The sequence below is a fragment of the Apostichopus japonicus genome, chromosome 3, assembly GCF_037975245.1.
Source record: "Apostichopus japonicus isolate 1M-3 chromosome 3, ASM3797524v1, whole genome shotgun sequence".
NCBI classification, from domain to species: domain Eukaryota; kingdom Metazoa; phylum Echinodermata; class Holothuroidea; order Aspidochirotida; family Stichopodidae; genus Apostichopus; species Apostichopus japonicus.
The window spans coordinates 3291889-3307294 of record NC_092563.1 but is presented as its reverse complement, the minus strand read 5'-3'; the positions used below and the strand labels follow the sequence as shown (position 1 = coordinate 3307294).

General features: G+C 38.3%; 1 protein-coding gene across 1 annotated transcript in view; it reads left to right on the top strand.

Annotated features, from left to right (window-relative positions):
* LOC139960396 (glucose-6-phosphate isomerase-like) overlaps nucleotides 1–15406 on the top strand; it is a 41146-nt gene that overhangs the window by 12921 nt on the left and 12819 nt on the right. Inside the window, exons 8-12 of the mRNA XM_071958741.1 lie at nucleotides 3402–3455; nucleotides 4064–4288; nucleotides 5437–5599; nucleotides 6027–6103; nucleotides 10077–10205. Coding sequence (XP_071814842.1) covers nucleotides 3402–3455; nucleotides 4064–4288; nucleotides 5437–5599; nucleotides 6027–6103; nucleotides 10077–10205 — 648 coding nt within the window. The remainder of the gene's footprint in view (nucleotides 1–3401; nucleotides 3456–4063; nucleotides 4289–5436; nucleotides 5600–6026; nucleotides 6104–10076; nucleotides 10206–15406) is intronic.

The following is a 15406-nucleotide window of genomic DNA, read 5'->3' as shown; positions in this document are numbered from 1 at the left end:
AACATGACGCATTTCGGGAAGGGGGCGACCGCCCCCCCCCCCGAGCAAATTTTCTTTATGACATCGCTAGTAATTTCAAAATTGACAATGCTTAGGTGCAACTTACAAGGCCTGGGAAGTGTCATTTCCAGCGATCTGGGAGGCATTTTCGGCCAAAATTTTTCTTGTACGCTTCGCGCCAACTCATGGTGGCGCTTCGCTTAGATAGTTTGCATACAGGCTTCGCCCCTCCCTTGGCAATTACTCACTACACGCCTGTTCGAATTTGTAAAGCACGCGTTCAACATATCGATGCCAATATCATATAAGCAAGCATCGGTCATTACATTGCATGGCATCGTGTACCTTACGGTCCGTGAAAGTAGCACAGTATACCGCCGGATGCTAATGTAAACAACCAAATGTCTTATGTAGATGGAGAAAAAGCATACAGATCCATTTGTGTCAAACTCTCTTTTACAGTAGTAATGTCGGCCAATCTTAGAACTTTATTTTTATTACCAAGGAGATAATTTTTAAGCTATTCATTGCTATTTATATTTCTCTCAGTAGGTGCACGAAAAAAATGGGAAAAAAATTGGTTGCGGGGCGGGGGGTGGGGGCTGCAGCCCCGCCTCCTACGGGACCTACGCCTATGTGTGTAGTGTTCGGTTTCGATATACCTGATATCGGAAATATCTGCTATTTTTCTGTTCCTTCAACCAAGTTTTATAATAGCCATAATAAGAGGTTTTAATATTTGTACACCAATAAATTAACTCTGTCGGAATTTTTGAAAATTTCCTCACCAACATTCTTCATCATACTTTCCTCTACTCGTGCAGTTTGTACCTGTCTATTAGGGGTTGAAGGAGGTTTTTCCCTATTGGTTGTCCATAGATTGAATTTTGTGCAACATTATGGGTATGTTTTCAAGTGATTTTTATTCACGAGAAATGTGAATTTTCAAATTCTCAACAAATAATGGGCTTAAAACCTTGAAAAGTGGGGCTTTCGGATATTGTGGGCCGTGACGTAGAATCGCCTACAAAAGCAATGATCCATAGGACATGCAATGAGGTCGAACATGATGTGTGACTGGTGACAATCTTCAAAAAGGTTATGGATGGAAAAAAATTGAGAAATACTTGGTTCTCAGGCAAAAGTGTACATTTGGTTGGTCATTTTCAAGCCCGAGAAGTGTCATTTCCGGTGATCTGGAGGGTATCAAAACCAGAAATTTTCTTGTACGCTCCGCGCCAACCGATGGTGGCGCTCCACTTAGATAGTAATTCGCGCCCCCCGGGTTACAAAATCCTGGATACGCGCCTGATTAGTGTGCAAAGTGCAGGTTTAAAGGTGGTACACTATGCAAATCTTTTCCTCCATTGACTTACACACTAAATCACCAAACTAATGTGTTCTCTGCTAGGCCTTTTATAAGTTTTCATTCTATGTAAGAGTGACCTGTGACTGGATAACTGATGCATGACTTTCTTTCTATCATCACCATGGTAATGGTTAGAAATGAGAGCCCAAACTTTCAATCTGTTGTAAACGAGCCTCTTTACTCACCAGACAAATTTTCTATAAAAGCAATTGAAGACAAAAAATGTAAAATACTCCCCCCCCCACCAACCTCAACACCCATCCCCCCCAAAAAAATGTTCTTCTTTGATAGCATATCCAGAGAGTTGTTCCTCTGTAGCTTTCAGCACTTTTTCCTGAATCGTCTAAACATTCCGGAATGACTGATATCCACTCTATATAGTGTATGCCACATTATAACTGTCAGTTGTTCCATTGCAATCTGTTGTATGGGCTTTTCATTTTGCAAACCTCATTAGCGCCCTCTATTTGGTGGATTATACAGGAGACAAAATTCAAAGGCTAGGTGATGGAAAGATAGGAATTGTCAAGTAGCTGTAGGTAATTGCGTAACAAAATTGCTGGTAATTTGGGGGATTTTAGTTCAAGATCACATCCTCATACCACCTATTTTACTAAAATATGAATTTTTTAAACTTTGGTGAAATTTTTGTGAATGCATCTTGCAAGTTCTGCAAGGGAGAGAGAGAGTTGGAGATATCATGCTGAGGCCTTCATCCAGCAGTGGATCGACAATGGCTGAAGAAGAAGAAGAATTGTTTTGAAGCAGCTTTGAAAGCTAACAAACTGTCTGTTATAAAATACTATGCTTCCTGCGTGCAAAAATTGCTGTACATATATACGCATACAGCCAGCACATAGCAATTTGCATTCCATATTGCAGAGCGGCATTTTGCGATGAGATCATATCGGGTTAAGTTTTCCCTGCAGGGTGACTTACAATTACAACACAATTAGCGTGCAAAGTGCAGGTTTAAAGGTGGTACACTATGCAAATCTTTTCCTCCATTGACTAACACACTAAATCACCAAACTAATGTGTTCTCTGTTAGGCCTTTTATAAGTTTTCATTCTATGTAAGAGTGACCTGTGACTGGATAACTGATGCATGACTTTCTTTCTATCATCACCATGGTAATGGTTAGAAATGAGAGCCCAAACTTTCAATCTGTTGTAAACGAGCCTCTTTTACTCACCAGACAAATTTTCTATAAAAGCAATTGAAGACAAAAAATGTAAAATACTCCCCCCCCACCAACCTCAACACCCATCCCCCCAAAAAAATGTTCTTCTTTGATAGCATATCTAGAGAGTTGTTCCTCTGTAGCTTTCAGCACTTTTTCCTGAGTCGTCTAAACATTCCGGAATGACTGATATCCACTCTATATAGTGTATGCCACATTATAACTGTCAGTTGTTCCATTGCAATCTGTTGTATGGGCTTTTCATTTTGCAAACCTCATTAGCGCCCTCTATTTGGTGGATTATACAGGAGACAAAATTCAAAGGCTAGGTGATGGAAAGATAGGAATTGTCAAGTAGCTGTAGGTAATTGCGTAACAAAATTGCTGGTAATTTGGGGGATTTTAGTTCAAGATCACATCCTCATACCACCTATTTTACTAAAATATGAATTTTTTAATCTTTGGTGAAATTTTTGTGAATGCATCTTGCAAGTTCTGCAAAGTGAATGATTGCATTATGGCAATTCAGTAAAATTGAAGAAAAAAAATGTTTTTCTTTATAACTTTTTAATCATTAAGCCAAATATAAAATAAATATTTCTATAAAGAAAATGAAAATTATATAAAATATATATTACAATTCAAGGACATGTCCACAAGATGATTCTAGCGAAAGTAAAGCATTTGCTGTGATTACATCATAGAACCATTGTCTCGCTACCTCTGTAGGCTATGACCCACCTAGAACTGTTTGCATTTGGCTGGGTTCCATCAACCCACCCCCCCCCCCACATCCACCCTCAGAAATATTGTTATTGATTTGTTTTTTGTATTGATTTTGCTATGCAGGTAAAAGTGAGTGAGTTTGGAATCGACAGCAACAACATGTTCTCTTTCTGGGATGTAAGTATATACAATTGTGACACTTGTGTAGTATTCTTATCTTCTTTGCTCTAATAAAAACCAAAGCACTGCAAGGTTTTCCTATATAGAAATAGTACATAAGTCTATAAATAGTTCTTTGTTTTTAGACGATTCTCTCTGTAGGAGGAAGCAGTAATCTTGCAGTATTGTCATAAATTTAACAGAAGTGGTAAAATCTCTCCTGCCGCACTGCCCTGAATCCCTATTCACCGCACCCCCCCCCCACCACTCACCGCCCATGAATGTCTGTTTAGCCTACATGCAATGCTTCCAACAGCAACATCTCCATGGTCACTCTAAGGGAGTTAAAAAGGCTTCTAAGCAAAAATGACAACTTATTACACTCAATTGTAAAAATTGTCAGTTTTTGACATATTCAATGATGAAACATCAAAAGTTTTTTTTTGGTCTCTTCACCCTTGAGAATATATATGCAGTCTTCTTTTGTCTACATAAGACGCATCCCATATGTAGTGATTTCTTTGAATTCAGAGTTATTGATTCAGTTTCAGGAGTATCTTTTCATCAGGTAATCAAGCCATACACATATATATATATATATATATGTTATATTTCCTTTCTTACAGTGGGTAGGTGGGCGCTACTCCCTGTGGTCTGCCATTGGCATGTCCATTGCCTTATTCATTGGCTTTGACAATTTTGAGCAGCTCCTGGCGGGCGCTCACTTCATCGACAATCATTTTATGACGACCCCGCTCGAGAAGAACCTCCCGGTCATACTGGGTCTCCTAGGAGTCTGGTACCACAACTTCTTCGGAGCTGAAACCCACGCTCTTCTGCCATACGATCAGGTGAGCGAAACGTTGCGCAGTTAAACCTTGACTATCCCAGATTAGGGATTATCCCCAGATTTGGGATTATCCCCAGATAGGAATCTCTACCATTCATGTTGGTATGAAGTCTGGACATTTATACTTACAAACCAATTTAGACCAGCTGGGTTCGGTTTGTAGAGTAATTTCTCTGGAGATCAAACATGTTTGAATAGAAACCATTGTGCTAGCTTTGTAAATGCTTGTCAAAAGACATGCTACAAAGTGTTATTTTAAATATTTCTTATATGAAATGTGTTAAAGAGTTACTAAAAAAAGTTTATGGTTTTCTGGGAGAACACGCAGAAAGATGCAACATGTCACCTATCTGATGGTTGATTACATCACATGGGCATTAAAAGAGTTAACTCACGATGCATGTGAATTATGCTTGGATTATTCATAAAAATTTGAGAGGGAGATGCTTTCGATGTTGTCAATTCTCCTTTGTCTTCGTTACATGTCCTTGCCTCCGAGGTGGCCAATGAATTGATAAAACGTGACATCTTATTAGTAGGGTATCACAATTGAGACTGTGGGAGGCATTTATCTTGATTGAAACCAAAAATAAAATAAAATCTTGGTCATGAATTGCCAAATTTATCTGAGTTTATATTACCGACAAGCAACTTTAGGGATTCTCTATTCTCATGTGCAGTAAGTGTGGTTTTGTAACATGTGCCCTAGTAAGGTTGTGAGGCATGAGAGTTTGACCTGGGAGGCAGGGTGGGAGTGGGGAGGAAGGTGAGAGGGAGGGAAGAAAGGGATGCATAATGGGGTAAGTATTGGGGCACAGGGGGAGGGAGAAGGGATCACCAAAGTAAACTGTTTTGAAATTAGGCAGTATAGGTTTATGATGATATGTGTGTCTGGGTCACCATTTAGATATTCAATGTGGGTACCATTCGGTGGGTACCATTCGTTGGGTACCATTATGTGGGTACCATTGGGTGGGTACCATGAGGATGTTTGCTGAAGTGTTTGAAGATTACTGATTACTGGAAATCATGTTTTGGAAAACTTAGACAAATATATAATTTACCCAAAAATTTGTTATATATGGAGTAGTACCAATGACTTTCCAGTGAAATATTGAACCTTCCTCTCTGAATTAAACAATTCTTCAGTACCTCCATCGCTTTGCTGCCTACTTCCAACAAGGTGATATGGAGTCAAATGGAAAGTATGTCACCAGAAGTGGACGGAGGGTAGAATACTCCACAGGACCGATTGTTTGGGGAGAGCCAGGCACTAATGGACAGCATGCTTTCTACCAGTTAATTCATCAAGGTAAACCTTTCATACTTTTTGATTTTTTACAATTTTTTTTATGTGTGGTTATTTTTTTTTTTTAAGTTTTCCAATTTGATTGTTCGCATGCGATTAATACTAGTTTGTACAGTGTCTGGATGATAAAATATTGAGTAGTGTCTAATGAAACTTCGCTAGTGATTCTGCTCATGAACAATCACTTTCTTGGAAAATAGGATTGTGTCTTGGTTTGAATGATTACCTTCTTATATTGAGTAATTATACTTGCAGGTTTATCAGAAACTATTGATAACATGTCAAAAGGTTGGTTTTAAAACACACTCCATTTTTATCATAGCTAATTTACATATGAGAAAGTAGCATTTGTTGATAAGAATGCTTCCAAGTCTGATTTGTACTAAACTTATCTGAAATACTAGACTTTCTTTATTGAATTATTCTTCAGGTACACGACTGGTTCCTGCTGATTTCATCGCACCAGTGGAAAGTCAAAACCCAATCACAGCTGGCCTGCATCATGAGGTGAGTCACAGACTACCCGATCCTCAGAGTTTATTTTGGAGATAATTTGGGTCTTTGTGGGGTCCTGTCCCACTTTATAAAATTGCAATCATGGTGGTCAAGTGGTGTTGTGGTCAAGTGGTTAAGGCAGTGGACTTGTGATCTATGGATTGCAGGTTCCAGTCCTGGCCAGATCATTACATTGTGTCCTTGGGCAAGGCACTTTATCTCCATTACCTCTCTTCAACCATGCAGGTGTATAAATGGGGACTTGCGAGGTGACTTGTCTATATAGTTGTGTGCCAGTTTGTGGCTGCACCCTATGGGAAGCCCCCCTGGGGGACACATGGATGTGGTGCACTGTGGTGCCCTAAGAGAGATTGATTGAATTGTGCACACTTTGGTGTGGGTGTGACAAGTTATCAATGACGGAGGATTAAGTTGTAAAGTCGTGTGAGAGGGCCTTGGCCTTGAACGAAACTGTAAACCTTCAACCTTTAACTTTAACGTTTTTAATGTTTCTTTAGATGTTATGACTGGTAATCTGTCGGGTTCCAAGAATGTCTTTGTGTCAGTACATTCAAAGTGTTTACGAAAAATATGAATGTGATGTTCTTTGTTTGGAGATTTGCCACTGATTTAGTCAAATAGTACATCAAATCCCAGCAAAGTTAAAGAAGAAATTGGAAGGGAGGGGTAAGGGTTGGATTCAAAAATGACTTTCCAGACAAGATTATAGCCTGACCTTAAGGTATAAACAGGACCAGAGTATCAGCTCAAAATGTCAAAAATCATGTTACACACAGTAAAACACCATTGGTAAAAAAGTCATAATTTAAGATATGAACTCAAAGTATCCAACCTACTTTTGGTCTCAATTGATCTCTTGACCTTTGCAAAGTGAGACTAGACTTGCTCTACCAGTGTTTGGGTTTTTTTCCTTGAACTATTTGTTTTGATATATTAAGCATTTTTCAAGTCCTCTACCTAGGCAATCAGCTTAAATCTTGAAGACCTTGTAATAACCGTTGAATTTGAGATGATAATCATGTTAGTAGTTGGCGGCAGCTTTTCTTCAAAAGAACTGGTAGGTTTTGCATTACTAATTTAGCTAAAGAATATAATAAAACATAAACATTACAAATAAGGGTGGTTATATATCAAATATCAGTCTCTATTGTTGATATTTTACTAAGAAACCACAAGAAAGGTGGACGTCAAGTTTATTAAGAGGAAAGAAATTTATGTAATCTTTGCAAAATTATTTCCTTATGATATTGTTATTGAATTTTTAGTGATAAAAATGAGCACAGTTGACTCAAATGTTTGACCTTTTTTACTGGGTATAGACAAGAAAATTTTGGATAGATGGGATTTCTAAAAAAAAATACAGGAAACATTAAAATTCATTTTCTAAGATATTGAAACCTTGCCAAACTATTATGAATATGGGATGTAAGCATCTTGTTTTGTCCCCCAAAAAACATTTGTAAATCTTGCAGATTTTTGGCCTTGTATTTTGTCCTTATGACGGTTGTGGCTAAGCAAACTTAATTGTTTGAACAGTTTCATAAAGTTTACTTTGTGTCCATTACAAGCATGGATTAAAGTTTATACAAAAGATCATGTTTCCCTACTTATAATAATAATAATAAGTAATATTTATATAGCGCATAATCAGCAAAGCTGCTTAAAGCGCTTTACACAATGACAGAACTGTAGACAAATATTTAGACAAATTGCCTGGAGTCTGAGCAAACTTCCCTTTCTCCCCATATTCAAACACCATTATCTTGGGAACCTTATGATGTATTACCTTTGGTTTGAGTGCTATATGAAAGAGGACATTGTCTGCTCTTGATACAATTATTATGATTGGACTACAACCAGACCCATCAGTATACAGACCAATCAAATTGCTCCTTTCTATAATCCGTCGCTTTCTTGTGCAATCTGCTGGCCTCCATACATGTTGTGTGTGACAAGCTTTCACTGTACCACGACGTACAGGAATCCTAGCATGCAGAAGGGCAGAAGCTTTTAGTGTCCAAAAACTAGATAAACAGTAAGGAAGGAGGAACTCTTCTCATGATTCCTACAGATAACTCAGACTAGATTGTACACCAAATCAGACAAAAATCATATCTTGATAAATTGTGCCTACACAGTGTACTTTTCAAAACTGGTTCTGATGGTCACTTTGGACAATTCTACTCATCTATAGGGGTGCAAAACTTAGCTGGCATGTGTCATTACCCCCAAAGAGGAAAATGGTTAAAAGACAATAGTTATAATATCTAAATGTTTGAAAAAAAACAATTAATAGAGGACATGTTTAATTCCTAACGAGAATGGTTCATTTCAATAACTGTTGGTCGTGGTGTGAGTGATAATTATACAATACTGTAAGATCCACACATTGCTTATTTGTTTCCTAACGAGGCAGTGGAACAAACCCATTGCCTCTGCCCAGCTTTTGCGTTCGGTGGAGTGTGAGCGATCGTTGGTCCATGTTCAGTGTCAATTTTTACTTGGGAAAATGGGTACAAAACAGATTGGAAGGCGTCATTTATGTTGAGGGTCCAATGTTCATCACTGTTATCAAGAACTGTTAACATTCAATGGAAGTGGCGGGTCAAAGGTCACTGCTCAACATAAAGAAACGGTTATTGGTGTAGTTGAGTATCGTTATGACATTTTATGACATTTGTCGAAGAGTATCGTCCATAAAGTTAAGGACATAACAGTGTCACTAAAAAATAAAAAGAAGATATGCCTATATATATATATAGCGCTTTACATAAAAGAATTTCTGAAAGCACTTGACATGAGTCAATAGTAAAATATGTAGAATTCCAAATATAGGATACAGAGTAGTATGTACAGTAGTCTCCAAACATTCTCTACTGCTTAAAATAGGTATGAAAAAGACTTAATTACATTACGATGGGAATACATTGTCTGATGAGTCGATTTATCACGCAAAGTGGAGGTCTCTAAAGGTGAAGGTCCCACAGGATTTACACGTTTCGCAAACTGGAGGGATTGGGGGCTGCAGGTCTGGTAATAGGCAAGACTCAAAACATTATAAGTCTTACAAACTATATGTAGTCCTTATAAACTTCTGGGTCCAGAAGCTGCAGGTCTGTAAGGTGCAGATCATAATTGTTTTAGTCTTACAAACATTTTTCTCCTATACTATATGACTTAGATGCTGGAGGTCTCAGAAGTTGCAGGTCTCATAATATGCAAGTCTGAAAAATAGGTCTTACAAACGATACAGTCCTTGCAAACTGTAAATCTCAAGAGCTGCAGGTCTCAAATGCTTCTAGGTCATAAAACTATAAGACTGTACTATATGACTAAGGGAAGCTTGGGGTCGGACAAAGGGCAGGTTTCACTCAATGTAGCAGGTCTCTACAAGTTCATTTTCATTTCAAATAACATGACATAAATCTGAATCTGATATAGTTCTTAAAGTTCAGTTGTTACTTTCTTGGCTCAAACTGCAGGTCTCTTAAATGTAAAGTTCTTGCAAATTGCAGGGATGCAGAAGCTGTATGGTTCATAAAAGGGCAAGTTTGTCAGAACTTTTAGGTCTTGCAAACTTCAGGGCTCACAAATGACTCAGGCTCACAAAATGCAGATCAAATCTGCCATTGTGAAATTGCTTTGGCAGAATATTTCAAGAAACCATGTGACTTTATGCAAGAAATGCACAAGGTACCCAAGTGAGGATTGTAACGTTTTATCCTTCAAGGGCATGCTTCCTATAAAGTACATGTATCTTGTTATGGGAGTGCGGGGAGGGGGTTAAGGAGTTGGAGAAGGGGTAGCCTTAAGAAATAGAAAGATGTTTTATTGTTATTTTTGATATTTTCCTACAATAACTCTTTGTCTTTTCATGTTTCAATTTTTCACCCTCTTTGCTCTCTACATATTTTTTGTAGTCATTTCATTGTTACATAATGGATCCACATCTTCCATTTTGTAGATTTTACTTGCAAATTATCTGGCTCAGACGGAGGCCCTAATGAAGGGAAAGAGCAAGGAAGAGGCAGAGAAGGAGTTGAAAGCATCTGGCATGGCTGCGGATAAAATCGAAAAAATTCTGCCTCATAAGGTAGGTAACATTTAAAACATTTGTTTGCGTACGTCCATTAGTGAGAGAAGCTAGGCGTCAATATAGCTTGGACTTTAAATTTAAATAAACATTGTGATTGCAAAACTGTCTCCCTTCAAATTTAATTTTCAGTAGTAATTTGTAGTTAATTAATGATCAAGGAGAATGAGAATACAATATTAACAAGAGGGCAATCCATGGAGTTTCAGATCTCATCTCCTCCATGACTGGTTGCCATCTTTGTTAATAGGCTGGAAATAACAGTATATTTTCAAGTTTATAGTAGAAACAGACTCCGTTCTGGCGGGAGTTAGAAAGTTCAAATTATCTAGGTGGCCAAAACCCACTAAAGAATTATCTGAGGAGTTATTACCATTCTACCGAGTTTGTGATAGTCTGACTATCACTATGATGTTTATTTTCAAGGAAGAGATTAGTTATTCCTTTACTTTTAATTTCTAAGGTTGTTAATTTTGCACACGAAAGTCATCGGGGTATCGTAAGAACGAAACTGCCAAAGATTTGTGCCAATATTACTTGTAGCCCAGGATGGATGATATTGTATGCAAATGACTAAGGACTGCGCCCTTTTGTCAAAACCATGACAACCAGTTCTATGTAACCAGTTCCCTTGCCAACTCCTGGCGAATGTTACTGCATCAGATGATATCAATGTACTTACAACCATATTTACATGGAATCGATTCCCAGAAGAGATTGTGACCGATAATAGTCTGTAATTTACATGTAATGAAAATGAAAGTTATTTATGAGAACATAATATGAAACATCACTTTTCTGCTGTTTAATCATCCCGAGGGTAGCAATGAAATTGAAAGAGTTAATAGGGTAGTATGTATGTATTTATGTATGTATTTTAGATCCTCCTGCAAGCAGGAACTCGCGAAGAAGCCATCATTGGCTTACCAAAGCTGCAAGCTGACCGAAGTCAGTCTCTTTGATTCATATTTAACGTCCATGATTATGAATTGTCAATTGTAAACAACTCTGTAATTGGACGACATACATTAATCTTGGAGTGACTCAAACTCAGGACCTTATGATTGAAAGGCACCGGCGTTAACCACTGAGCTAACACTCCACAAATGTAGTACTAAATGACAGTGTCCATGCAGACTACTGACTTAACTGGACGAAACATAAGGCAGGCTGCAACAGTATTTTGAGCACTATACAGGTCAACTCCTCATACTCATACTTCAGGGATAGAGCCATCAAGTTTACTTATAGGGTAGCCACCTTAAAACCAAATTAGATATTACAGGTGTGTAACCAAAGACCATTCAACTACTCCTCTGCATGAATTACATCAAAGAGTCCACCATAAGCAAGCAGAGAGTAGCCAGTAAAGCAGAAGGGTGTTCATGCAACATTGATATTTCCAAATAGGTGACTGGTTTCGAATTGAGAAACCAGGATTCACACAGAAAGGTCACTGAAAATTTCCAGTGCTTCATGTTGCGTAGGATTATTAAAACTATTACGAAAGAAAGATCAGGTGCCAACTAAGTTGTTGTTGAGAACTGAATGAAATCCTTAATGATCGAGCTGATTAAGATTCATGTTGTGAAGAAAGATAAACTTCAGGTTGTCTTAAGTTTTTTCATTGGCAGTGCCAACTGGAGTAATATTTCGATCAGTGTAGTAAACTTGCAGGAAATATGAGGCAAAACATGACCAGCTGCGTGACCTAAAATTTTGATTCAATACCAAAACAAGTTTCTAAAACAATTGCTTCAGATTTAGAAACAAGAAACGTGGTTCTTCTCTATTCTGTTAAAAATCGAGTCATATGGCCTCAGCGAGAAGCCACAAAGCATGTCACTTTTTAAGTCTTAAGTTCACACTAATAATGAGAGCATATTACATTTATTATTGATGGATGACTGCATCTGTAGCAATTGGATTCCTATAGCATATAAACCCAGGGAGTCACCATTGCTATTTACATAGATGCATGGGTGTTGATGAGAAATCCACATCAGCTATATGCACTGGTGATTTCCATAATTGTGCGATCCTTAACATGTCAACTACGTTATAGGTTACTAACTGTACATGTCTATAAAGACCACATGCACTGAATGATTCATCTGTTAAATATGTAACATATTGCTATTTTTTTGTACAGCTGATAAAAGAGATGTTAAAAGAGATAAGAGTTTATTGTCATTAGTTTTTTGGTTTCGATGATAATCGTAAAGTTTGCATTCATGATGGCGTATGTGTGAGTGAGTGTTTGGGGTGTGTGTTTGTGTGGAGTGAGTTTGTGACGCCCAGCTTGTAATCACGATATCTCAAAAAGGGAAGCTCCGGCCGACTTCTAATTTAATGTGTAGAAGTACCACATTGATTTAAAGGAGACTATTGTTTTTGGTGGAGGGTCAACGGTCATTTTGGGTCATCAGAGGTCAAATTGTGAAACCCTTGTAAACATGTACACCCTCATTATACATTTCGTCAGATTCATGTTCAATGTTGAATGCAAGAATGCATTGTGGTTTTGTTGATGTAACATGAGCAGTACTGCTCATGTTACATCATCGAACCACAATGCATTGTTGCTTCCTGGTTTTTTTGTTGCTTTAGCTTGTCTCGTACATATCGGGTGATATTATTGACTACATGCACTCACTGCAATATATACATATGTGTGTGTGTAGTGGAATGCTTATAGATGGCATGCTGACAATGTGTCTCTTCATGCATGCCGGAGGAACTGTATACAAACAGGCTAGGTTCCATGTTTGGTAGGCTACAAGCCTACATCTATTAATACTGTAGTACTCCTGACATCTCTTTCTGCATAAAACTTGTATTGAAAGGCGCTCACCATAGTGTGTACAGTTTATACATGCTGCCATGAGACACAGCATGCTATGAACTCAATTTAACATGGGCACTATCGAAGTGCAGAGACTGAATTCATTTGGAGTTACTTTAATGTCTCTGAAGGGAGGACAAGTTTTCACAGTCTGGGGCAACTGGGGTATAAGTTAAGAGTGTCATCTCCCATTTGTGAAAGCAACATGATTTAGGGGAGGTAAAATCACAGACAATATTTTTTTTCATTGCATATGAAGTTATAATCTGCATATTTCTTTTTTAGGAATTCAGTGGACATGATATTTATATTGTCCCATGTGGATATATCATCGGTTAGTACCTACAATGTACGTTTAAATGGAGGGCACCCTGGTTTTTTGACGGTCTCTCAGTGATTTGGTGATTCTTCAGTTCAATGATGGATGGTGGTAAAATGCCCAAGTTTAGGAGGAAACAACTATTTTAACCAATATGAAATTCTCTTGACTGGGTTATTGGAGGCCGTATGTTTCATGATTACTTGCAACATGATGCTTGTCATATGAGTTAGGGCTATGAAATTATTCAAAGATAATGGTCACCTTAATAAGAGGGCCATGAATGAACTTTGTGCTTGTAGTTGTTTACATGATTGAGCAATCTGTTCAAGCTGACTCTAAGAATGGGAGGCTAAACAGGTAGAATTGAAATTATTCAGGGCCTTTTTACAAATAGGGACGGTCCATGAAATCCAAGGACTGTCCCCAGAAATCAGGAAGATTTGGTTATCTTACTGTATCTTCAATCTATAATTTGTCGAAACTACCTAAAATATTTAAATCCACCTGGATGCTCACATACGGTCGATAAAAGAGGACATGAATGTTCAGAGAACTCTGGACACGGTGGTACAGCCTATTGTACGTACAGCATGCTAAATGGTCCCGCAAGTGATAACCTCGGGTGAACTTCATACAACGTAGCCTACTATCTTAGCAGCTGATGTCCTTTAAAGCAACTGTATGAAATACACAGTGGCATGCACAGGATTTGAATGGTGAGGGGGTTGGGGCCAAATCCAAACTTTGTCCCGACTGATTAAGGAAGGAAGGAAGGAGCTTGAACTTTTGTGATAGGGCCAGAAGATAATATTTGAAGGATTTTTAAAAAAGGAGAGGAACTGCACTGGGTTCACTAAAGCCGATTCATATGAAGGGGGCTTTATAGGGATGCTCCCCCAAATAAAAAAAAATCAATCTTTAACATTTCAAATGGTGCATCCTGAAGCACATTAAGATGATTATTTAGCCCTCCTTGCAAATTTTGGCCCCCGGGAAATCTGGGGCAAAAGTTAGCCAAGCTAGCTGGTGACATCGATACCTCCTCTTTTCGCCTACTCTGGCCTCTGAGGCTGTCACAGTTAATTACTGTGATTTTACTCCCTGCTGACTGCAAGATCAAATCTCCAGTTACATCTTCTTGGACCTATTGTGTGGAATCAATGAAGTGTAAATACATTGAGAAGCTTAATTGTGCGACTATAACTGGCCTCTAAAGGCCTGTTCCCACGAACGCGGGCTTGCTTCACTCTTGATCGACCTATCGAGGCTAGGGCAACTTGATCCACCCTTTTACTCCGTGGGAACGGAGCAAGCCCGAGCTTGATTAAGCCCCTCATGAGAGGTGGGGTTAGGACAGCTAAGCCCGGGTAAACGTTAATCAATGTAAATAAACTATTGCCTTGGGGTGAAAAAGATACGATGGATTTTATCAGTTGTGGTTTGCGCCGCTTGCGTATTTCTATATAGACATTAACTGTGTCTATTTTCATATTGGTTGTCCATTTGTACAATAGACCGATGCAGCGAAAATGAAGGAATTACATAAGGCATTGCCGAGTAGTACACATTGTATAGCTGCCCGTGTACATCCGCATACATACAGTATAAAGTTTGAGTTGCTTTCTTGAAGACGTCCAGATAACCGCAAAGGTCATTATTATTTTTACTATGATTATTATTGATATTTTCCTGTACAATATGTCGCAGAAGTAGACAGAGCGAAGTATGTGGTTGGAAGATGAAGTATTCGCATTGCTTGGCATTTGGTGCGACGAAAATAATGTCGAAACTTGATGGGATATGCCGCAACGCTCCAGTGTACTGAGACATCTGTATGCGTATGGGAGAGAAAGGCTACGACAGAACGGTCAGCCAAATAAAGTACAAACTGAAAATTTAAGCTAGGCTTACTGTTACTGGATTCTATTTGATCGATAATCAGGAACATTATATGTAGTAGCCCAACTAACAAGTAGCCTAGTTACTTACTCATCAGGCCCGTAAAATTTTACAATCTTATAGGCCTGTATAAAA